General features: G+C 42.6%; 1 protein-coding gene across 2 annotated transcripts in view; it reads right to left on the bottom strand.

Annotated features, from left to right (window-relative positions):
- Positions 1–3,349: 3,349 nt before the first annotated feature.
- heg1 (heart development protein with EGF-like domains 1) overlaps positions 3,350–24,276 on the bottom strand; it is a 76,015-nt gene continuing 55,088 nt past the window's right edge. For both annotated transcript variants that reach the window (XM_061971734.1, XM_061971733.2), the window contains exons 9-14: positions 19,369–19,503; positions 19,267–19,309; positions 17,538–17,575; positions 17,372–17,459; positions 4,277–4,454; positions 3,350–4,210 (exon numbers count right to left, since the gene is read on the bottom strand). In XM_061971734.1, coding sequence (XP_061827718.1) covers positions 4,067–4,210; positions 4,277–4,454; positions 17,372–17,459; positions 17,538–17,575; positions 19,267–19,309; positions 19,369–19,503 — 626 coding nt within the window. In that variant the 3' untranslated portion in view covers positions 3,350–4,066. The remainder of the gene's footprint in view (positions 4,211–4,276; positions 4,455–17,371; positions 17,460–17,537; positions 17,576–19,266; positions 19,310–19,368; positions 19,504–24,276) is intronic.

Here is a 24,276-nt window from a genome sequence, read left to right as displayed (position 1 = left end):
TTGCCTAAATTCAATTTCTGCAACTCAAAATCATTTTCAATATCTTGTGTGGCCCCCACGTGCTTGTATGCATGCTTGACAACGTCGCGGCATGCTCCTAATGCAGGGGTCGGCAACCCGCGGCTCCGGAGCCGCATGCGGCTCTTTGATCACTCTGATGCGGCTCAGCAGCTTACTTGCCGAAACCCCCAATTTTCCCGAGAGACTTCTGGATTTCAGTGCCTCTCGCACTTGATATTCATCGATTTTCACCCTTACAGTTATAATAAGGGCGCTCCACGATGGTACAGCATTTGGCGCCCTCTACAATCTGTATTAACAGAGTGCCAGTCCAATCGCCTGTTATGCAGCATGCATCCTCTGCTTGCACTCGTACGTGACAGCAAAGCATACTTGGTCAACAGCCACACAGGTTACACTGACGGTGGCTAAATAAAACAACTTTAACACTCTTACTAATAATGCGCCACACTTTGAACCAAAACCAAACAAGAATGACAAACACATTTCGGGAGAACATCCGCACCTTAACACAACATAAACACAACAGAACAAATACCCAGAATCCCATGCAGCCCTGACTCTTCCGGGCTACATTATACACCCCTGCTACCACCCAACCCTGCTCCCTCACACATCAACCCCCGCACCCCCTCTGTGCGTCGGTTGAGGTGGGCGGGGTTTGGTAGCGGGGGTGTATAATGTATCCCGGAAGAGTTAGGGCTGCATGGGATTCTGGGTATTTGTCCTGTTGTGTTTATGTTGTGTTACGGTGCAGATGCTCTCCCGAAATGTGTTTGTCATTCTTGTTTGGTGTGGGTTCACAGTGTGGCGCATTATTAGTAAGAGTGTTAAAGTTTTTTTTTGTACCGCCACCGTCAGTGTGAGCTGTGTGGTTGTGGACCAAGTATGCCTTGCTGTCACCTACGTAAGCAAGCGGAAGCTCCATACAACGTGTGGCTGATCAGGCACGCTGGTTTGTAGTGGGTGCTATATGCTGTACCATCACGGCACGCATGACGCCGACAAGCGCCATTCATATAAAACCCGCGTGCCGCACCAGCGTTCAAAATCCATATTAAGGTGTGGGTTTCGTGTCTGAGACCCCTGGTTTATACATAGCACAAAGCAAAAAAAAAAACTTTGTATGCAGTGTTATTTCATTTTAAATTTCAAAAAAATGTTGTGGCTCCCATTGTTTTCTATAATTTGTGAAACTGGTCAAAATGGCTCTTTGACTGGTAAAGGTTGCCGACCCCTGTCCTAATGAGACGACGGATGGTGTCTTGTGGGATGTCCTCCCAGATCTGTCTAAGGGCATCAGTGAGCTCCTGTAAAGTCTGAGGAGCAACCTGATGGACCCAAACATTATGTCCCAGAGGTGTTCTATCGGGTTTAGATCAGGTGATGGTGAGGGCCATTCAATTGTGTCAATTCCTTCATCCTCCAGACACTGTCTGCATACTCTTGCCACATGAGGCCGGGCATTGTCGTGGACCAGGAGGAACCCAGGACCTACTGCACCGGCGTAGGGTCTGACCATGGGTGCAAGGATTTCATCCAGATACCTAATGGCAGTCAGACTGCCGTTCTCTAGCCTGTAGAGGTCTGTTGGTCCCTCCATGGAAATGCCTCCCCAGACCATCACTGACCCACCAGCGAACGGGTCAAGCTGAATGATGTTGGCTTCTCCAGACCCTTTCACGTCTATCACAGGTGCTCAGGGTAAACCTGCTCTCATCTGTGAAAAGCACAGGGCGCCAGTGGCGGACTTGCCAATTCTGGTGTTCTATGCAGGCATGTGATTTTTCCGTCTAAAGTCGGAATTCCGTCTTTTTTAATCTCGGGAAGAAAAAAAATAATTATCTCCCGTTTTTTTTCCGACCCTAAATCAAGATTCGAGACGTAGTTTATATTACGCCGTAGTTGATTGGTCGATATGTTCCTTGTGACCAATCAGGACATCTGTTATGAATGATGACGTTAATAACGTCATCATGATGGGATGGGGGGTTGATGTGTGTGGGAGCAAGGTTGGGGTGGGGGCGGGGTTTGGTGGTAGCAGGGGTGTATAATGTAGCCCGGAAGAGTCAGCAACATATGGTGCAGATGTTCTCCCGAAATGTGTTTGTCATTCTTGTTTGGTTTTGGTTCAAAGTGTGGCGTATTATTAGTAAGAGTGTTAAAGTTGTTTTATATGGCCACCGTCAGTGTAACCTGTGTGGCTGTTGACCAAGTATGCCTTGCTGTCTCTTACGTGTGCAAGCAGAAGATGCATACAACAAGAGGCTGTGCTGGCACGCTGTTAGTACAGATTGTAGAGGGCGCTAAATGCTGTACCTTCATGGCACGCCCTTATAATTATTGTTAAGGTGAAATTCGGAGAATATTAATCCCGGGAGTTTTCTGCGAGAGGCACTGAAATCCGAAAGTCCATCCATCCATCCATCTTCTTCCGCTTATCCAAGGTCGGGTCGCGGGGGCAGCAGCCTAAGCAGGGAAGCCCAGACTTCCCTCTCCCCAGCCACTTCGTCCAGCTCTTCCTGTGGGACCCCGAGGCGTTCCCAGGCCAGCCGGGAGACAAAGTCTTCCCAATGTGTCCTGGGTCTTCCCCGCGGCCTCCTACCTGTCGGACGTGCCCTAAACACCTCCCTAGGGAGGCGTTCGGGTGGCATCCTGACCAGATGCCCGAACCACCTCAACTGGCTCCTCTCGATGTGGAGGAGCAGCGGCTTTACTTTGAGCTCCCCCCGAATGGCAGAGCTTCTCACCCTATCTCTAAGGGAGAGCCCCGCCACCCGGCGGAGGAAACTCATTTCGGCCGCTTGTACCCGTGATCTTGTCCTTTCGGTCATAACCCAAAGCTCATGACCATAGGTGGGGATGGGAACGTAGATCGACCGGTAAATTGAGAGCTTTGCCTTCCGGCTCAGCTCCTTCTTCACCACAACGGATCGATACAGCGTCCACATTACTGAAGACGCCGCACCGATCCGCCTGTCGATCTCACGATCCACTCTTCCCTCACTCGTGAGCAAGACTCCGAGGTACTTGAACTCCTCCACTTGGGGCAAGATCTCCTCCCCAACCCGGAGATGGCACTCCACCCTTTTCCGGGCGAGAACCATGGACTCGGACTTGGAGGTGCTGATTCTCATCCCAGTCGCTTCACACTCAGCTACGAACCGATCCAGTGAGAGCTGAAGATCCTGGCCAGATGAAGCCATCAGGACCACATCATCTGCAAAAAGCAGAGACCTAATCCTGCAGCCACCAAACCAGATCCCCTCAACGCCTTGACTGCGCCTAGAAATTCTGTCCATAAAAGTTATGAACAGAATGGGTGACAAAGGGCAGCCTTGGCGGAGTCCAACCCTCACTGGAAACGTGTCCGACTTACTACCGGCAATGCGGACCAAGCTCTGGCACTGATAATACAGGGAGCGGACTGCCACAATCAGACAGTCCAATACCCCGTACTCTCTGAGCACTCCCCACAGGACTTCCCGAGGGACATCCTCGGAAATCCGAAAGTCTCCCGGGAAAATCGTGAGGGTCGGCAAGTATGCAGCTGAGCCGCATCAGAGTGATCAAAGAGCCGCAAGTTGCAGACCCCTGCTCTAGCTAAAGCCAACACTTGTGGGAAAACAGTTAAAAAAGATCAAGAGGGAAGAACTTGAAATGGCCCCCACCTGCAAAACCAGTCCTGTTTTGGGGGCCATCTCGTTGTTGCCCCTCTAGTGCACCTGTTGTTAATTCCATCAACACCAATGCAAAACTGATTAACAACCCCCTCTGCCACATACCTGACCAAAACCTTATCAGAAAAGTGCAATTGAATTCATGCCATACCCTGATAAAAAACTGTTCCTTTAATTTTTTTGAGCAGTGTATATTTCAGCATACCAATATTTTGCATTTAGTAGTCCGTTGAGGGAAATGAGTTGAAGCCATGCAAAGGCACTGCAACCCTCTCAGGCCACATTTGACTTGCAAAACTGTGCACTTTAGTAATCTGAAGTCACAAGTATTCAATGACTGTGAGGGTGCCAGAATACTTCCCGGGTTAGAAGTAGTCTCTTCGCCTTGAGTCGTCGCTGGTGAAAGACGGGTTCCACTGGGCAGGGTAGATGCAGGAGTGGCGAGACCCCGGCAGACCTGTGAACGGGTACAAGCCGTTTCTCTCCAGGTCAGAGTTCCGTAAGGCGGGCTGCAATGATAAAATAAAATAAAAATCACCCTCATGGAGAGAGATGTGAGGCAGGAGGAGTCTTACAGAATAGTAAATGTCAGTCATCTGCAGAAGGTTCTTGGTGCTGCCGTTCTCCTGCATCTCAATGGTCTCCCGCCCCCACTCCGTGGAGATGCGGTTGGTCTTGGGGAAGTCCGCGTACGGAGACATCTGCAGATCTCCACTCTTGAAGATGATCTTGTTGATGTCGTTCTTGTCCCGCCTAGAAGGGGAAATACTTTTCGTTATACTTGCGCGCAGTTTAAAAAGAGAATTTGGTCACGTTTAGTTAAAAGTAATAATCACCGTATGTCATTAGAATCACTTTTCATTGGTAACTGCATTGGTATCACTTTTAATTTCAGCGTATATATCGACCTTTATTGTATTTGTACAACTACAACACAACTACATACACAGTTTATACCAGGGGTGCTCACACTTTTTCTGCAGGCGAGCTACTTTTCAATTGATCAAGTCGTGGGGATCTACCTCATTCATATATATCATTTATATTTACTTATTTATGAAATATATGTTTTTGTTAATAAGTTAAAAGTGTTTAATGATAATGCAAGCATGTTTAACACATATAGTTAATATTGTTAATAAATTAAAGGTGTTTAATGATAATGCAATCATGTTTAACACATAGTTAATATTGTTAATAAGTTAAAGGTGTTTAATGATAATATAAGAATGTTTAATACATATAGTTAATATTGTTAACAAGTTAAAGGTGTTTAATGATAATACAAGCATGTTTAATACAAATAGTTATTATTAATAAGTTAAAGGTGTTTAAAGATAATACAAGCATGTTTAACACATATAGTTAATATTGTTAACAAGTTAAAGGTGTTTAATGACAATACAAGCATGTTTAATACAAATAGTTATTATTAATAAGTTAAAGGTGTTTAAAGATAATACAAGCATGTTTAACACATATAGTTAATATTGTTAACAAGTTAAAGGTGTTTAATGATAATACAAGCATGTTTAACACATATAGTTAATATTGTTAACAAGTTAAAGGTGTTTAAAGATAATGCAAGCATGTTTAACACATATAGTTAATATTGTTAACAAGTTAAGGTGTTTAAAGATAATACAAGCAAGTTTAACACATATAGATTCCTTTCTTCCATGAAGACAAGAATATAAGTTGGTGTATTACCTGATTCTGATGACTTGCATTGATTGGAATCAGACAGTGGTGCTGATAAGGTCCGCATTTTCGAATGGGGGAGAAAAAAGTCCTCCTTTCTGTCCAATACCACATGAAAGTGGTTGGTTTTTGGCATCTTATTTATCCAGCTTCCGTACTCCTATGTATACACTTTACAAGAAATACATTGTCGGCAAACTCCGTAGCTTGCTAGCTTGTGCACGCCAGCTTTCTGAGACTCTTATTTTGGTAGCGCAGGCAGGATGAAGCAGAGCTTTTATTGTGCAACTGTGCAGTCGGTCTTTGGAGTTTTGACGACAGGTACGGCGCCAGAGTCTGTTGAAATAAAGTGTTTCTCGCCTTCCAGTCGGTCATTTTAATGAGCTGGCGGCAGCCAGCGTCATCTCAGAAGACCCTCGGGTGCCGTGAATGTCAATCAAGTGACGAAAGTGACGTCATGGTGAAGATTTATGATCGCTCATTTTTAGGACTATTTTTTAATGCCTGGCTGGTGATCGACTGACACACCCTCCGAGATCGACCGGTAGCTCGCGATCGACGTAATGAGCACCCCTGGTTTATACATATACGATAGCAATATTTCATATTCAATTAGATTTTGACACGCCTTCACCTTTGATAGCATGAGAAAGCATGTGCAAACTTTTGACTGGTAGTGTGTGAATCATGGGAGTCCAAACTTTTTCCATTGAGGGACACACTGAAAAATGACAAGATGCAGGGGCCATCTTGATATTTTTCATTTTTTTTACTAGAATAGATTTTTTTGAAAGGAAAAAAACCAGTCTGTGTTATTAGTGTCAACATTTATTCTTGTTACATTTACCTGCTCTTTTATTCCACTTTGGATGTTATTTTAATAGTAATAGTGTCATGTCTGTGTGATCATGTTTTTGTTTTGGTCATGTTCGGTTTTGTTTTTGGACTTTCTGTGCACTTTTGTTTTGTCACCATAGCAACCATTAGTTTTCACCTGTCACATCACGCACCTGTTTCACGTTTTGAGTCACGCACCTGTTTTCGTTAATCATGTCTGTAGTATTTAAGTTCATTGTTTTCAGTTTGTCTTTCTGGCGACATCCCACAATTATGCTCTGCACATTTCTGACACTTGATTTCATGTCCATCGTTTATGCTGCTCCTTTTAGTCCATGCCAAATAAGTTTTGTTTATTAATGCTATAGTCTTTTGGTTTCATAGTTTGTTCTCCGCCACTGTGCGCGCTTTTCGTTTGTACTTTTTTTTGCTATAGTCTTTTGGTTTCATAGTTTGTTCTCCGCCACTGTGCGCGCTTTTCGTTTGTACTTTATTTTGATATATTAAATAAATCATGTATTTACATTCCCGTCTCGCCCGAGCCAACTTTCCGTTGCATTCCGGAAAAGCAAACACCCAGGACCAAGTCATGACAAATAGCAGTTTTAGAAGTACAATGGAACCTCAATTTACAAACCCCTCCTTTACAAACTATTCGGTTTGCAAACCTTTAGTTCAAGCTCTCAATGTCTCGGTGTACGAATTTATTTGTATTCGTCGACACAAGGTAAAAAGGTTTTTACTTTTTTTGTTATTTATTGTAGCAATATGGTTGTTGACGTTTGTACAATATATATATTTAGACTTACTTTTTTATTGTCATTCAAATTTGAACTTTACAGCACAAATAAGAACAAAATTTCGTTACATAAACTCAGAGTAGTGCAGGATAAAAAAGCAATAAGGTGCATATATAAATAAATAAATAAATATAAATATATATATGAATAAATAAATAGATTACTGTACAGATAAATATATTGCACTTTTTCACATGCGTCCGCATTTATGGATGTATGTTATATTGTCTTTTTTAATCCAGCGAGTTAATCCATTTTGGGGGGAGTTGAGGGGATAATTTAATTTAATTATGATGCGTTCAAGAGTCTTACAGGCCTTAGGGAAGAAGCTGTTACAGAACCTGGAGGTTCTGCTTCGGAGGCTGCGGAACCTCTTTCTAGAGTCCAGCAGTGAAAACTGTCCTTGGTGGGGGTAGGAGGAGTCTTTGCAGATTTTCTGAGACCTGGTTAGGCAGTGGCTTTTTGCGATCTTCTGGATAGGAGGAAGAGGAGTCCTGATGATCTTTTCCGCCGTCCTCACCACTCAGTCTGAGGCACTGCAGGCTCCAGTCCAGACAGAGATGCTGTTGCTCTCTATAGTGCCTCTGTAGAATGTGCTGAGAATGGGGGTAGGGAGCTGTGCTCTTTTCATCCCACGCAAAAAGTGCATGCGCTGCTGAGCTCTTTTTACAAGAGCTCCGGTGTGTAGGGACCAGGTTAACGTTGTCAGTTATCTGCACTCCCCAGGAACTTGGTGCTGCTTACTATCTCCACTGCTGTACCGTTGATGTAGAGTGGAGCATGGCTGGACTGGTGCTTCCTGAAGTCAACAATGATCTCCTTGGTCTTGTTGACATTCAGGACCAGGTTGTTGGTTCTGCACCAGTCAACCAGATGTTTCACCTCCTCCCTGTAGTCCATGTCATTGTTGTCACGTATGAGGCCCACTACTGTCGTGTCGTCCGCATACATGTGTTAGTAGTGGACCTGGCGCAGCAGTCACGGGTCATCAACGTGAACAGCAGCGGACTCAGGACGCAGCCCTGGGGGGAGCCGGTGCTCAGGGAGATGGCACTGGAGGTGTTGTTGCCCACTCTCACAGATTGGGGTCTGTCTGTGAGGAAGTCAAGCAGCCAGTTGCAAAGGGGGGTACTGAATCCATGGGGGGCCAGTTTGCTCACCATGTGCTGCGGGATGATGGTGTTGAATGCTGAGGAACAACATCCGTACGTGTGTGCCCTTTCCTTCCAGATGTTCTAAGCTCAGGTGGAGTGCAGAGGAGATGGCGTCCTCTGTGGAGCGGTTAGGGCGATAAGCAAACTGGTATGGGTCGAATGTTGGGGGAAGTTTGGAGACAATATATTCCTTTACCAGCCTCTCGAAGCACTTCATTATGATGGGGGTGAGTGCAACAGGGCGGTAATCATTGAGGGAGGAGATTGTGGTTTTTTTTGGCACTGGGATGATTGTAGCCGTCTTAAAACATGATGGTACCACAGCTTGGGTCAGCGATATGTTGAAGATGTCTGTGAGAACCCCAGCCAGCTGGTCTGCACATCCCTTAAGCACCTTGCCCGGAATGTCATCAGGTCCCGGTGCTTTCCGGGGGTTCACTCTCCTCAGGGTTTTCCGGACATCCGCTATATCCAGGTTGAGCGGCTGCTCATCAGGGCGAGGGATGGATTTTCTCGCCGGAGTGGTGTTAAGTGCCTCAAACCTTGCAAAGTAGTTGTTAAGGTCATCTAGGAAGCTGATACTGTTGTCACAGTGACAGGGGGCAGCTTTATAGTCCGTGATGACCTGTATGCCCTGCCACATTCGTCTAGTGTTTGTAGGGTTCTCGAAGAAGTCCTGCACTTTCTGACTGTGAGCACACTTTGCAACCTTAATGGCACGGTTCAGGTTAGCTCTGGCTGCTACCATGTCGCCAGACTTGAAAGCCTTGTTCCGAGCCTTCAGCATTGCACGTACCTCACTGTTCATCCAGGGTTTCTCGTTGGCCCGTGTGGGGATGTTCTTGATCACACTGACATCCTCCATGCACTTCTGAATGTATGCGGACACAGACTCTGCATACTCCTCCACACATGTGTGGTGATTATCGGTGGCGGCTGCTTTAAACATGTCCCAGTCTGTGGTTTCGAAGCAGTCTTGTAATGCCTAATATATATATATATATATATATGTGTGTGTGTGTGTGTACGTACATATACATATGTACATCTATACAAACATATGTACATACAGTATATATACACACATATATATACACACACACACATATATATATATATATATATATATATATATATATATATATATATATATATATATATATATATATATATATATATATATATATATATATATATATATCAGTATATATAGTTTAGGTCTCGCAAGTACGGTAAACAGCCGCCATCTTTTTTCCCCCGTAGAAAAAGAAGCGCTTCTTCTTCTACTGTAGGCAGCCGCCCCCGTAGAAGAAGAAGCGCGCGGTGCATGCTGGGATATGTGACGTTTCATTTCCATTTGTCTGTTTATGTAAAGACCCCAAAATGGCTCTTATTAAGTGTGTTGTCTGTCTAATTATAAATAATGCAGACGAGGCGTGTTGGCTGAGTTCTCAAGGTTTACTCACAGCGTGCTCATAACCACATTCTAACATGTGTGTATATATGTACATATGTATATATATGTATATGTACATACTGTATTTTCCGCACTATAAGGCGCACCAGATTATAAGGCGCACCTTCAATGAATGGCATATTTCAAAACGTTGTTCATATATAAGGCGCACCGGATTATAAGGCGCACCTTCAATGAATGGCATATTTCAAAACTTTGTTCATATATAAGGCGCACCGGATTATAAGGCGCACCTATGCATCCATTAGATGGAGCAGCGCTAAAGGGAATGTCAAAACAGTCAGATAGGTCTTTCAAACTTTATTAATAGATTACAAACCAGCGTTCTGACAACTCTGTTCACTCCCAAATTGAATAAACAGCTGATTTACTCGTGTTACGTAAATCAAACATTAGTGCAATCATAATATAGTAACACTGCAAATAGTGCAGAGCAATAACAATATATCAATAACTCAATGTTGCTCAAACGTTAATGTCACACAACACAACACACAGAATAAACATGTAACGCTCACTTTATGAAGTTATTCCTCATTCACAAATCCCTCGAATTCTTCTTCTTCAGTGTCCGAATTAAACATACAACAACGCTTCTCAGGGCTACCGCGCATGTTTGTCACTCCCGTTGCATGCTGGGTAGTGTAGTTGTTATATTCCCTAGCTCAGGGGTCGGCAACCCGCGGCTCTTTGATCGCTCTGATGCGGCTCAGCAGCTTACTTGCTGAACCCCCCCAATTTTCCCATGAGACTTCCGGTTTTCAGTGCCTCTCGCAGAAAATTCCCGGGATTAATATTCACCGATTTTCACCCTTACAGATATAATAAGGGCGTGCCATGATGGTACAACATTTGGCGCTCTCTACAATCTGTATTAACAGCGTGCCAGCCCAACAATTGTTATACAATATACATCTTCTGCTTGCACACGTACGTGACAGCAAGGCATACTTAGTCAACAGCCACACAGGTTACACTGACGGTGACCATATAAAACAACTTTAACACTCTTACTAATAATGCGCCACACTTTGAACCAAAACCAAACAAGAATGACATAAACACATTTCGGGAGAACATCTGCACCTTAACACAACATAAACACAACAGAACAAACACCCAGAATCCCATGCAGCCCTGACTCTTCGTGGTTAAGAGGGGAGGAGTATATTTACAGCTAGAATTCACCAAGTCAAGTATTTCATATATATATATATATATATATATATATCCCCGAAGGGAATAAGCGGTAGAAAATGGATGGATGGATATATATATATATATATATATATATATATGAGAAATAATTGACTTTCAGTGAATTCTAGCTATATATATATATATATATATATATATATATATATATATATATATATATATATATATATATATAAAAGAAATACTTGAATTTCAGTGTTCATTTATTTACACATATACACACACATAACACCCATCTACTCATTGTTGAGTTAAGGGTTGAATTGTCCATCCTTGTTCTATTTTCTGTCACTATCTTTCTAACCATGCTGAACACCCTCTCTGATGATGCATTGATGTGTGGCACGCACAAAAGTGCTTTCATCAAATGCACTAGATGGCAGTATTGTCCTGTTTAAGAGTGTCACAACATTGCTGTTTACGGCAGACGGACTGCTTTACTGTAGACGTTCTTTATATTGTGGGAAAGCGGACTCAGGTCCGCATGGAGCTGGAGGGGGCGTGGCCTCCAGCTCCGCCTGAATTTCGGGAGATTTTCGGGAGAAAATATGTCCCGGGAGGTTTTCGGGAGAGGCGCTGAATTTCGGGAGTCTTCCGGAAAATCCGGGAGGGTTGGCAAGTATGATGTACATATATATATATATATATACACATGTACATATACATACATATGTACATATATATATATACACACATATACATATGTACATATCAGTGACGTGCAGTCAGGGGAGGCAGGTGAGGCGGGGCCTCACGTGCCATCATGGAAAGAAAAAAAATGTAAAAAGAAAAACAATTAATTAAATTGTTATATGTATCCAGTGATTATACTATAAAGTTATTTTCCATTTAACTTCACCAGTTTTAGATTATTTTTTATTCAAAATCGCTGAATTTTCACATTTGCCGTTCAAATACTGAGAAGAGACTTGCGGTGAGTCAGCAGCCAGTTGAGCCTCACCATGGATTGCGCAATGACTCGGCTAACTGCTGGCCTGCTGTGCAGTGAGACCGTATTGCTATATGAATTATATTATACATTTCCATAGTTTAGTTAGCTGAGGTATATAATGTACAGTGTATTTTGTCAACTACTGTATGTGTGTAAAGTATTTCTTGTGCTGAGCAATCATAAAACGGCTGCGAAAACACACTGTGTGAGGCTCGCAATAATCCCGCCTCCTGGTGGTAGAGGGCGGTAGTGATCCCAGAGATCATTCTTGCGACTACTCGGCTGCAGAGGAAGTGACAACAAGCAGCAACAGTTAGCAGCGATCGTTTATTTTTTCCTCTCGACTGGACTTTTAACATGGAGGATTACATATCTAAAATAAAACTGTTTTCTAAACTGGACTTTCAATCGAAGCAGGAGGTAATAATTAAAGGAAGATCTCCATCGAGACAGAGACTTTTAAAACTGAAGAAAGATAAGGAAGACTTCTATAAACAAGTTATCGATGCTTTTGTTCAAAAGGAGCGGCGCATGGACTTCATTTATAAGTAAAGGTAAGACCATAATAAGGTTGTTTTTTTATTAAATGTGTTTTTTTGTGTGCTACAGTATGTATGTGTAAAGTTTAAGTTAAGTTAAAGTACCAATGATTGTCACACACACACTAGGTGTGGTGAAATTTGACCCATCCCCTTGATCACCCCCTGGGAGGTGAGGGGAGCAGTGGGCAGCAGCGGCCCCGCGCCCGGGAATCATTTTTGGTGATTTAACCCCCAATTCCAACCCTTGATGCTGAGTGCCAAGCAAGAAAGAATGCTGGTATGAGCTTTTAAACATAACCCGTTAACTGCTGCCAATCAAATGGTGAATAAGATACTCTTTAGGGTTCATATGTTTGTAAATCTGACTGTGATGAAGTCAGTGCCTCACCAGCCATCAACCTCACCGCACGTCACTGATACACACATATACATATATACATATGTACATATACATATATATACACACATGTACATATATATGTATATACAGGTATACAGGTAAAAGCCAGTAAATTAGAATATTTTGAAAAACTCGATTTATTTCAGTAATTGCATTCAAAAGGTGTAACTTGTACATTATATTTATTCATTGCACACAGACTGATGCATTCAAATGTTTATTTCATTTAATTTTGATGATTTGAAGTGGCAACAAATGAAAATCCAAAATTCCGTGTGTCACAAAATTAGAATATTACTTAAGGCTAATACAAAAAAGGGATTTTTAGAAATGTTGGCCAACTGAAAAGTATGAAAATGAAAAATATGAGCATGTACAATACTCAATACTTGGTTGGAGCTCCTTTTGCCTCAATTACTGCGTTAATGCGGCGTGGCATGGAGTCGATGAGTTTCTGGCACTGCTCAGGTGTTATGAGAGCCCAGGTTGCTCTGATAGTGGCCTTCAACTCTTCTGCGTTTTTGGGTCTGGCATTCTGCATCTTCCTTTTCACAATACCCCACAGATTTTCTATGGGGCTAAGGTCAGGGGAGTTGGCGGGCCAATTTAGAACAGAAATACCATGGTCCGTAAACCAGGCACGGGTAGATTTTGCGCTGTGTGCAGGCGCCAAGTCCTGTTGGAACTTGAAATCTCCATCTCCATAGAGCAGGTCAGCAGCAGGAAGCATGAAGTGCTCTAAAACTTGCTGGTAGACGGCTGCGTTGACCCTGGATCTCAGGAAACAGAGTGGACCGACACCAGCAGATGACATGGCACCCCAAACCATCACTGATGGTGGAAACTTTACACTAGACTTCAGGCAACGTGGATCCTGTGCCTCTCCTGTCTTCCTCCAGACTCTGGGACCTCGATTTCCAAAGGAAATGCAAAATTTGCTTTCGTCAGAAAACATGACTTTGGACCACTCAGCAGCAGTCCAGCTGGTGTCGGTCCACTCTGTTTCCTGAGATCCAGGGTCAACGCAGCCGTCTACCAGCAAGTTTTAGAGCACTTCATGCTTCCTGCTGCTGACCTGCTCTATGGAGATGGAGATTTCAAGTTCCAACAGGACTTGGCGCCTGCACACAGCACAAAATCTACCCGTGCCTGGTTTACGGACCATGGTATTTCTGTTCTAAATTGGCCCGCCAACTCCCCTGACCTTAGCCCTATAGAAAATCTGTGGGGTATTGTGAAAAGGAAGATGCAGAATGCCAGACCCAAAAACGCAGAAGAGTTGAAGGCCACTATCAGAGCAACCTGGGCTCTCATAACACCTGAGCAGTGCCAGAAACTCATCGACTCCATGCCACGCCGCATTAACGCAGTAATTGAGGCAAAAGGAGCTCCAACCAAGTATTGAGTATTGTACATGCTCATATTTTTCATTTTCATACTTTTCAGTTGGCCAACATTTCTAAAAATCCCTTTTTTGTATTAGCCTTAAGTAATATTCTAATTTTGTGACACACGGAATTTTGGATTTTCATTTGTTGCCACTTCAAATCATCAAAATTAAATGAAATAAACATTTGAATGCATCAGTCTGTGTGCAATGAATAAATATAATGTACAAGTTACACCTTTTGAATGCAATTACTGAAATAAATCAAGTTTTTCAAAATATTCTAATTTACTGGCTTTTACCTGTATATATGTATGTACATATATACACACACGTCCATATATACACAAATATGTACATATATACACATACATACATACATACATACATACATTATATATATATATATATATATATATATATATATATATATATATATATATATATATATATATATATATATACTTTTTCGGGGCTAGAACCAATTATTCATGTTTACATTGTTTCTTATGAGAAACTCCGCTTCACTATAGGAACTTTTTGCTTTATGAACCACGTTCCAAAACAATTGTAAATTGAGGTTCCGCTGTATTTTTTAAGTATTTTACCGTGAGTTGTAAAAATATTTAGCTGTGGGCTGCAGTTGGCCCAGCAGGTCACAACATTAGGTACCCCTGCACGATTTATTGAATATGTACTGTAGCTCAGTTTGACACGTATTCCTTTATTTGATCGATTTATCCTTCGATGCTTACAGTATCATTGAGGTTGTCGTTTGCAGGCATCAGAGTTTCTAATACTTTGTCGGGCACTGACTCCCTGCTGCTTTATTTACTATTCCAGGCTTCAGGCGAGCCATAAATACATAAAGATATTGAGGCACACTGCAAAAAGTCAGTGTTCAAAAACAAGAACAAAAAATTACAAAAATGAGGGGTATTTTATTTGATCTAAGCAAAATGATCTGCCAATAGAACAAGGAAATTCGGCTTGTCAAAACTTTCCAAAACAAGTCAAATTAGCTCAATGAACCCAAAAATACCTTCAAATAAATATATTCTCACTAATAACAAGTTCACTTTTCTTGCTAGAAAAAAAGAGACCTTTTTGCTCAATATGTTGAAAAATGTTCTTAAATGGGAACATTATCACAATTTCAGAATGGTTAAAACCATTAAAAATCAGTTCCCAGTGGCTTATTTTATTTTTCGAAGTTTTTTTCAAAATTTTACCCATCACGCAATATCCCTAAAAAAAGCTTCAAAGTGCCTGATTTTAACCATCGTTATATACACCCGTCCATTTTCCTGTGACGTCACATAGTGATGCCAACACAAACAAACGGAAAGAACAGCAAGCTATAGCGACATTAGCTCAGATTCAGACTCGGATTTCAGCGGCTTAAGCGATTCAACAGATTACGCATGTATTGAAACGGATGGTTGTAGTGTGGAGGCAGGTAGCGAAAACGAAATTGAAGAAGAAACTGAAGCTATTGAGCCATATCGGTTTGAACCGTATGCAAGCGAAACCGACGAAAACGACACGACAGCCAGCGACACGGGAGAAAGCGAGGACGAATTCGGCGATCGCCTTCTAACCAACGATTGGTATGTGTTTGTTTGGCATTAAAGGAAACTAACAACTATGAACTAGGTTTACAGCATATGAAATACATTTGGCAACAACATGCACTTTGAGAGTACAGACAGCCCAATTTTCATCAATTAATATATTCTGTAGACATACCCTCATGTCAGCAGGCCAGGGAAGCTAGGGTCGATATTCTTCTCTTGATCATCTTCGGTGGCATAAGGGACGGTGTGAGCCAAGACATCCAGGGGGTTTAGCTCGCTCGTCTGCGGGAACAAACTGCCGCCATTGCTTGCCGTGCTACCGAGGTCCTTTGTCCCTGAATTGCTCACACACTCCGGCAGATTCAATGGGGGTCTGGCGGCAGATTTCTTTGACTTTATGGTTGGAAATGCATCTGCTTTGAGTGTCGCAGGATATCCACACATTCTTGCCATCTCTGTCGTAGCATAGCTTTCGTCGGTAAAGTGTGCGGAACAAACGTCCAATTTCTTGCCACTTTCGCATCTTTGGGCCACTGGTGCAACTTGAATCCGTCCCTGTTCGTGTTGTTACACCCTCCGACAACACACCGACGAGGCATGATGTCTCCAAGGTACGGAAAACAGTCGAAAAAACGGAAAATAACAGAGCTGATTTGACTCGGTGTTTGAGAAAATGGCGGATTGCTTCCCGATGTGACGTCACGTTGTGACGTCATCGCTCCAAAAGCGAATATTAGAAAGGCGTTTAATTCGCCAAAATTCACCCATTTAGAGTTCGAAAATCGGTTAAAAAAAAAAAGGTCTTTTTTCTGCAACATCAAGGTATATATTGACGCTTACATAGGTCTGGTGATAATGTTCCCCTTTAACCTCTTAAGGCCCAAGCTGTTTGTTTACATGCTTTTTTTATTTATCTTTCCTATTTGGGCTTATTGGACCCTAATTAGAATAAAAACTAAGAATCATCTTTTTATATGATGTACTTAGTCCATAAGTACACAAACGTGTACTTCATGTTTAAGTGACATGCTTATTCTTATTTTTACACTTTTTACACCAAATTCCATTGTATGTTATACTCTTCTGACACCACCAGATGGCAGTATAAATGTCCACATAAGGGCCATAAGACCCCAGTTCAGTAGTGTACACAATTTTGGAAATAAGAGCTAAAAGGTGCTGTCCACGCATGTGGCCACTAAGGCTTTAGAGGTTAAATGAAGTAAATGCTAGTACCATTATCTTGACTCAATGATATGCGCTCGGCATCATGATTTTTTTTTTCATGCTTGAAGTAAGAAATTATTACTTTAAAAAAGTAGTTTTATACTTGTGAGTGTTGATGACACAGCTTTGTAACAGTTGATATTCTAGTTTCAAGCATGTTTTACTCAATATAGGTCATCAAATCTCAGCAACAAGCTGTAATATCTTACTGAGATCATTTAGGATCAGAACCCTTAAAACAAGTTAAATAATCTAACATAAAATCTGCTTAGTGAGAATAATTATCTTATCAGACAGAAAATAAGCAAATTTCACCCTTATTTGACATATTTCATCTTACTTAGATTTCAGTTTTTGCACATTGCAGACATGACACATAGTGATCAAATGAATCTCACTTGCAGCAAGTGACGATGAGGGCGATGACGAGGATAAGGAGCAGGGCGCCCCCTGCAGGCGATACAACAACAGCAATCAGCTTGTAGACTGTGAAGGCACACAGAGGCAGATGCATTCTTTCATTTCATTATTTCAAAGACAAAAGCTCAATGCTACACTACTTACAATTCCCACAGTTGAATCCTCCGAAGCCAAAGATGCACCTGAGAAGTGACAAATAATCCGCAGTAAGAACGTGGCCTGCAGAGACAAACTCTTACTCTTAAGTACAAACCCCGTTTCCATATGAGTTGGGAAATTGTGTTAGATGTAAATATAAACGGAATACAATGATTTGCAAATAATTTTCAACCCATATTCAATTGAATGCACTACAAAGACAACATATTTGATGTTCAAACTCATAAACTTGATGTTCATAAACTTGATGTTCAAACTCATAAACTTTTTTTTTTTTTTTTTGCAAATAATAATTAACTTAGAATTTCATGGCTGCAACATGTGCCAAAGTAGTTGGGAAAGGGCATGTTCACCACTGTGTTACATGGCCTTTCCTTTTAACAACACTCAGTAAATGATTAGGAACTGAGGAAACTAATTGTTGAAGCTTTGAAAGTGGAATTCTTTCCCATTCTTGTTTTATGTACAGCTTTAGTCGTTCAACAGTCCGGGGTCTCCGTTGTGGTATTTTAGGCTTCATAATGCGCCACACATTTTCAATGGGAGACAGGTCTGGACTACAGGCAGGCCAGTCTAGTACCCGCACTCTTTTACTATGAAGCCACGTTGATGTAACACGTGGCTTGGCATTGTCTTGCTGAAATAAGCAGGGGCGTCCATGGCAACGTTGCTTGGATGGCAACATATGTTGCTCCAAAACCTGTATGTACCTTTCAGCATTAATGGCGCCTTCACAGATGTGTAAGTTACCCATGTCTTGGGCACTAATACACCCCCATACCATCACAGATGCTGGCTTTTACACTTTGCGCCTATAACAATCCGGATGGTTCTTTTCCTCTTTGGTCCGGAGGACACGACGTCCACAGTTTCCAAAAACAATTTGAAATGTGGACTCGTCAGACCACAGAACACTTTTCCACTTTGTATCAGTCCATCTTAGATGAGCTCAGGCCCAGCGAAGCCGACGGCGTTTCTGGGTGTTGTTGATAAACGGTTTTCGCCTTGCATAGGAGAGTTTTAACTTGCACTTACAGATGTAGCGACCAACTGTAGTTACTGACAGTGGGTTTCTGAAGTGTTCCTGAGCCCATGTGGTGATATCCTTTACACACTGATGTCGTTTGTTGATGCAGTACAGCCTGAGGGATGGAAGGTCACGGGCTTAGATGCTTACGTGCAGTGATTTCTCCAGATTCTCTGAACCCTTTGATGATATTACGGAGCGTAGATGGTAAATTCCTTGCAATAGCTGTTTGAGAAAGGTTTTTCTTAAACTGTTCAAGAATTTGCTCACGCATTTGTTGACAAAGTGGTGACCCTCGCCCCATCCTTGTTTGTGAATGACTGAGCATTTCATGGAATCTACTTTTATACCCAATCATGGCACCCACCTGTTCCCAATTAGCCTGCACACCTGTGGGACGTTCCAAATAAGTGTTTGATGAGCATTCCTCAACTTTATCAGTATTTTTTGCCACCTTTCCCAACTTCTTTGTCACGTGTTGCTGGCATCAAATTCTAAAGTTAATGATTATTTGCAAAAAAAAAAAAAATGTTTATCAGTTTGAACATCAAATATGTTGTCTTTGTAGCATATTCAATTGAATATGGGTTGAAAATGATTTGCAAATCATTGTATTCCGTTTATATTTACATCTAACACAATTTCCCAACTCATATGGAAACGGGGTTTGTAGAAAGTGAAACTTACGGGACACAGGTGTTATTTTCCAGCCGGTAGCCATCGCCACATTCTGGAGACAAGAAGCCGGCGTCACACAAGCACCTCGCACACTCGTAGACGTGTGCTTACCTAAGCAGGACAGGTCGTCGGGGTCGTGTTTGTAGTATCCCTGCAGACACTGGCACTGGGCGCTGCCGCTGACGTCAGAGCAGGCGGAACGTTCGCTATCGCACGGAATATTCTGGGCCAGACAAAGACTCTCCACTGAAAAGACGCAGTAAGATAACAAGGTGTAACATCTTCTTTGTATGGAAAGACGTGCTGTCAGTGGTGATTATGGAGTATTGCACCCTCTAGTGGCCAAGTACAATCATGTCAAATACTTTGTAGGGCGTCACACTCCATTGGGGGCCGTTATGGCTCAGAGGGGCCCTTGATTATGATATTATTGTTAGTCAAAGTGACACGCACATATTCAAGTATCTATTTTTGATAAGACCCCCAAACATGCTTTTGCATGATCAAATATTTTTTTAAATGTGGAACAGGGCTGTACAAACCTTTCCTACGGAGGGCCACATACCTTAGTATGTGAGGGGCCACATACCTTAATATGTGAGGGGCCACTTGGATACATTTTGTACATTAAAGATGATAAAAACAATGTACATCCCAACAGGCTAAACTCTTTGAAAAAATAAACATTGTAGCTTTTGTGTTAAAGGTGACACACCAAATATTTGTTATTGTTATATCTAATATACGTCATTAACATTGAATTCTATTTATTTTCACAATATATCAAGGGCCAATTAAAAAAAAGAATGCACTTTAAACACCACTGGTGTTGAACATACACAATTACATTTAGCCAGACCTGACAGGCCACATAAATGACCTGACAGGCCACGTAAATGACCTGACAGGCCACAAATAAATGACCTGACAGGCCACATAAATGACCTGAAAGGCCACATAAATGACCAGACAGGCCACTTAAAAATACTGTAGCGGGCCACTTAAATTACCTAACAGGCCGCATAAATGACTTGACAGACCACATAAATGACCTGACAGGCCACATAAATGACCTGACAGGCCACTAATAAATGACCTGACAGGCCACTAATAAATGACCTGACAGGCCACTAATAAATGACCTGACAGGCCACATAAATGACCTGAAAAGCCACATAAAAATTACTGTGGCGGGCCACATAAAGGACCTGACAGGCCACAAAAACGACCAGACAGGCCACATAAATGACCTGAAAGGCCACGTAAATTACTAGACAGACCACATACAAAATACTGTAGCGAGGCACATAAAATGACCTGACAGGCCACATAAAAAATAATGTAGCGGGTCACATAAATGACCTGACAGGCCACCAAAAAAATGACCTGTCAGGCCACAAAAACGACCTGACAGGCCACAAAAATTGACCTGACAGGCCACATAAATGACCTGAGAGGCCACGTAAATTACTAGACAGTCCACTTAAAAAAATACTGTAGCGGGGCACATAAAATGACCTGACAGGCCACATAAAAAATAATGTAGCGGGTCACATAAATGACCTGACAGGCCACATAAATGACCTGACAGGCCACTAATAAATGACCTGACAGGCCACATAAATGACCTGAAAAGCCACATAAAAATTACTGTGGCGGGCCACATAAAGGACCTGACAGGCCACAAAAACGACCAGACAGGCCACAAAAAAAATCCGACCTGACAGGCCACATAAATGACCTGAAAGGCCACGTAAATTACTAGACAGACCACATACAAAATACTGTAGCGAGGCACGTAAAATGACCTGACAGGCCACATAAAAAATAATGTAGCGGGTCACATAAATGACCTGACAGGCCACCAAAAAATGACCTGTCAGGCCACAAAAAAATGACCTGAGAGGCCATGTAAATTACTAGACAGGCCACATAAAAAATACTGTAGCCGGGCACATAAAATGACCTGACAGGCCACGTAAAAAGATGACCTGACAGGCCACCTAAAAAAATTACCTGACAGGCCACATATATGACCTGAAAGGCCACATAAATGACCTGAAAGGCCACGTAAAAAATACTGTAGCGGGCCACTTAAATTACCTGACAGGCCACGTAAAAATGTATGTAGCAGGCCACATAAATGACCTGACAGGCCACAAATAAATGACCTGACAGGCCACATAAATGACCTGAAAGCCCACATAAATTACTAGACAGACCACATACAAAATACTGTAGCGAGGCACGTAAAATGACCTGACAGGCCACATAAAAAAATAATGTAGCGGGTCACATAAATGACCTGTCAGGCCATGAAAACGACCTGACAGGCAACGAAAACGACCTGACAGGCCACAAAAAATTTACCTGAGAGGCCACATAAATTACTAGACAGGCCACATAAAAAATACTGTAGCGGGGCACATAAAATGACCTGACAGGCCACATAAAAAATAATGTAGCAGGTCACATAAATGACCTGACAGGCCACCAAAAAATGACCTGACAGGCCACATAAATGACCTGAAAGGCCATGTAAAAAATACTGTAACGGGGCACATAAAATGCCCGACTGGCCACTTAAAAATAATGTAGCGAGCCACATAAATGACCTGACAGGCCACGTAAAAGAAATAAAGACCACATAAAGTAATGTGGCAAACTACATTAAATAATGTGGCAGACCACATCAAATGACCAGACAGGCCACATAAATGACCAGACAGGCAACATAAATGACCAGACAGGCCACCTAAAAAAATAATGTAGCGGGCCACATAAATGGCCTGACAGGCCACGTAAAATAATGTAGCGGATTACAGCAGACCACTTAAAGTAATGTGGTGGACCACATAAATGACCTGACAGGCCACTTAATGATCAGACAGGCCACTAAAATATAATGTAGCGGGGCACATAAAAGGCCTGACAGGCCACATTAAAAAATAATGTAGCGGGCACATAAATGACCTGACAGGCCACATAAGAATAATGTAGCAGATTACAGCAGACCACATAAAATAATGTGGTGGACCACATAAATGACCTGACAGGCCACATCAAAGACCTGACAGGCCACCTCAAAGACCTGACAGACCACATAAATGATCTGACAGACCACATAAATGACCTGACAGGCCACTTCAAAGACCTGACAGACCACATCAAAGACCTGACAGACCACATAAATGATCTGACAGGCCACTTCAAAGACCTGACAGACCACATCAAAGACCTGACAGACCACATAAATGATCTGACAGACCACATAAATGACCTGACAGACCACATAAATGACCTGACAGACCACATAAAAAATAATGTAGCGTGCTACATAAATGGCTTGACAGGCCACGTAAAAATAGTGTAGCGGATTACAGCAGACCACATAAAATAATGTGGCGGACTACATAAAAGGCCGGACAGGCCACATAAAAAATAATGTAGCGGGCCACATAAATGGCCTGACAGGCCACATATGAATAATGTAGCGGATTACAGCAGACCACATAAAATAATGTGGCGGACCACATCAAATGATCTGACAGGCCACATTACATAATGTGGTGGGCCACATCTGGCCCCTGGGCCTTAAATTTGACACCTGTGGCCTTGAACTTGTATTGTCAGCGGTGTGTTCAGATGTAACTATTTTGTCCTGAGTGGCAGAGTGTGATGTAACTATGTCCTGAGTGGCAGAGGTTGTGTGACGTAACTATGTCCTGAGTGGCAGAGGTTGTGTGATGTAACTATGTCCTGAGTGGCAGAGTGTGACGTAACTATGTCCTGAGTGGCAGAGTGTGATGTAACTATGTCCTGAGTGGCAGAGTGTGATGTAACTATGTCCTGAGTGGCAGAGTGTGACGTAACTATGTCCTGAGTGGCAGAGTGTGATGTAACTATGTCCTGAGTGGCAGAGTGTGATGTAACTATGTCCTGAGTGGCAGAGTGTGATGTAACTATGTCCTGAGTGGCAGAGTGTGATGTAACTATGTCCTGAGTGGCAGAGTGTGATGTAACTATGTCCTGAGTGGCAGAGTGTGACGTAACTATGTCCTGAGTGGCAGAGGTTGTGTGTGATGTAACTATGTCCTGAGTGGCAGAGTGTGATGTAACTATGTCCTGAGTGGCAGAGGTTGTGTGATGTAACTATGTCCTGAGTGGCAGAGTGTGACGTAACTATGTCCTGAGTGGCAGAGTGTGATGTAACTATGTCCTGAGTGGCAGAGTGTGACGTAACTATGTCCTGAGTGGCAGAGTGTGATGTAACTATGTCCTGAGTGGCAGAGTGTGATGTAACTATGTCCTGAGTGGCAGAGTGTGACGTAACTATGTCCTGAGTGGCAGAGTGTGACGTAACTATGTCCTGAGTGGCAGAGTGTGACGTAACTATGTCCTGAGTGGCAGAGTGTGATGTAACTATGTCCTGAGTGGCAGAGTGTGATGTAACTATGTCCTGAGTGGCAGAGTGTGACGTAACTATGTCCTGAGTGGCAGAGTGTGATGTAACTATGTCCTGAGTGGCAGAGTGTGATGTAACTATGTCCTGAGTGGCAGAGTGTGACGTAACTATGTCCTGAGTGGCAGAGGTTGTGTGTGATGTAACTATGTCCTGAGTGGCAGAGTGTGATGTAACTATGTCCTGAGTGGCAGAGGTTGTGTGATGTAACTATGTCCTGAGTGGCAGAGTGTGATGTAACTATGTCCTGAGTGGCAGAGGTTGTGTGACGTAACTATGTCCTGAGTGGCAGAGTGTGACGTAACTATGTCCTGAGTGGCAGAGTGTGATGTAACTATGTCCTGAGTGGCAGAGTGTGATGTAACTATGTCCTGAGTGGCAGAGTGTGATGTAACTATGTCCTGAGTGGCAGAGGTTGTGTGTGATGTAACTATGTCCTGAGTGGCAGAGTGTGATGTAACTATGTCCTGAGTGGCAGAGGTTGTGAGATGTAACTATGTCCTGAGTGGCAGAGTGTGATGTAACTATGTCCTGAGTGGCAGAGTGTGACGTAACTA

Source organism: Nerophis lumbriciformis, linkage group LG13 (genome assembly GCF_033978685.3).
Source record: "Nerophis lumbriciformis linkage group LG13, RoL_Nlum_v2.1, whole genome shotgun sequence".
NCBI lineage: Eukaryota > Metazoa > Chordata > Actinopteri > Syngnathiformes > Syngnathidae > Nerophis > Nerophis lumbriciformis.
This window is presented reverse-complemented; position numbering and strand designations above follow the sequence as displayed.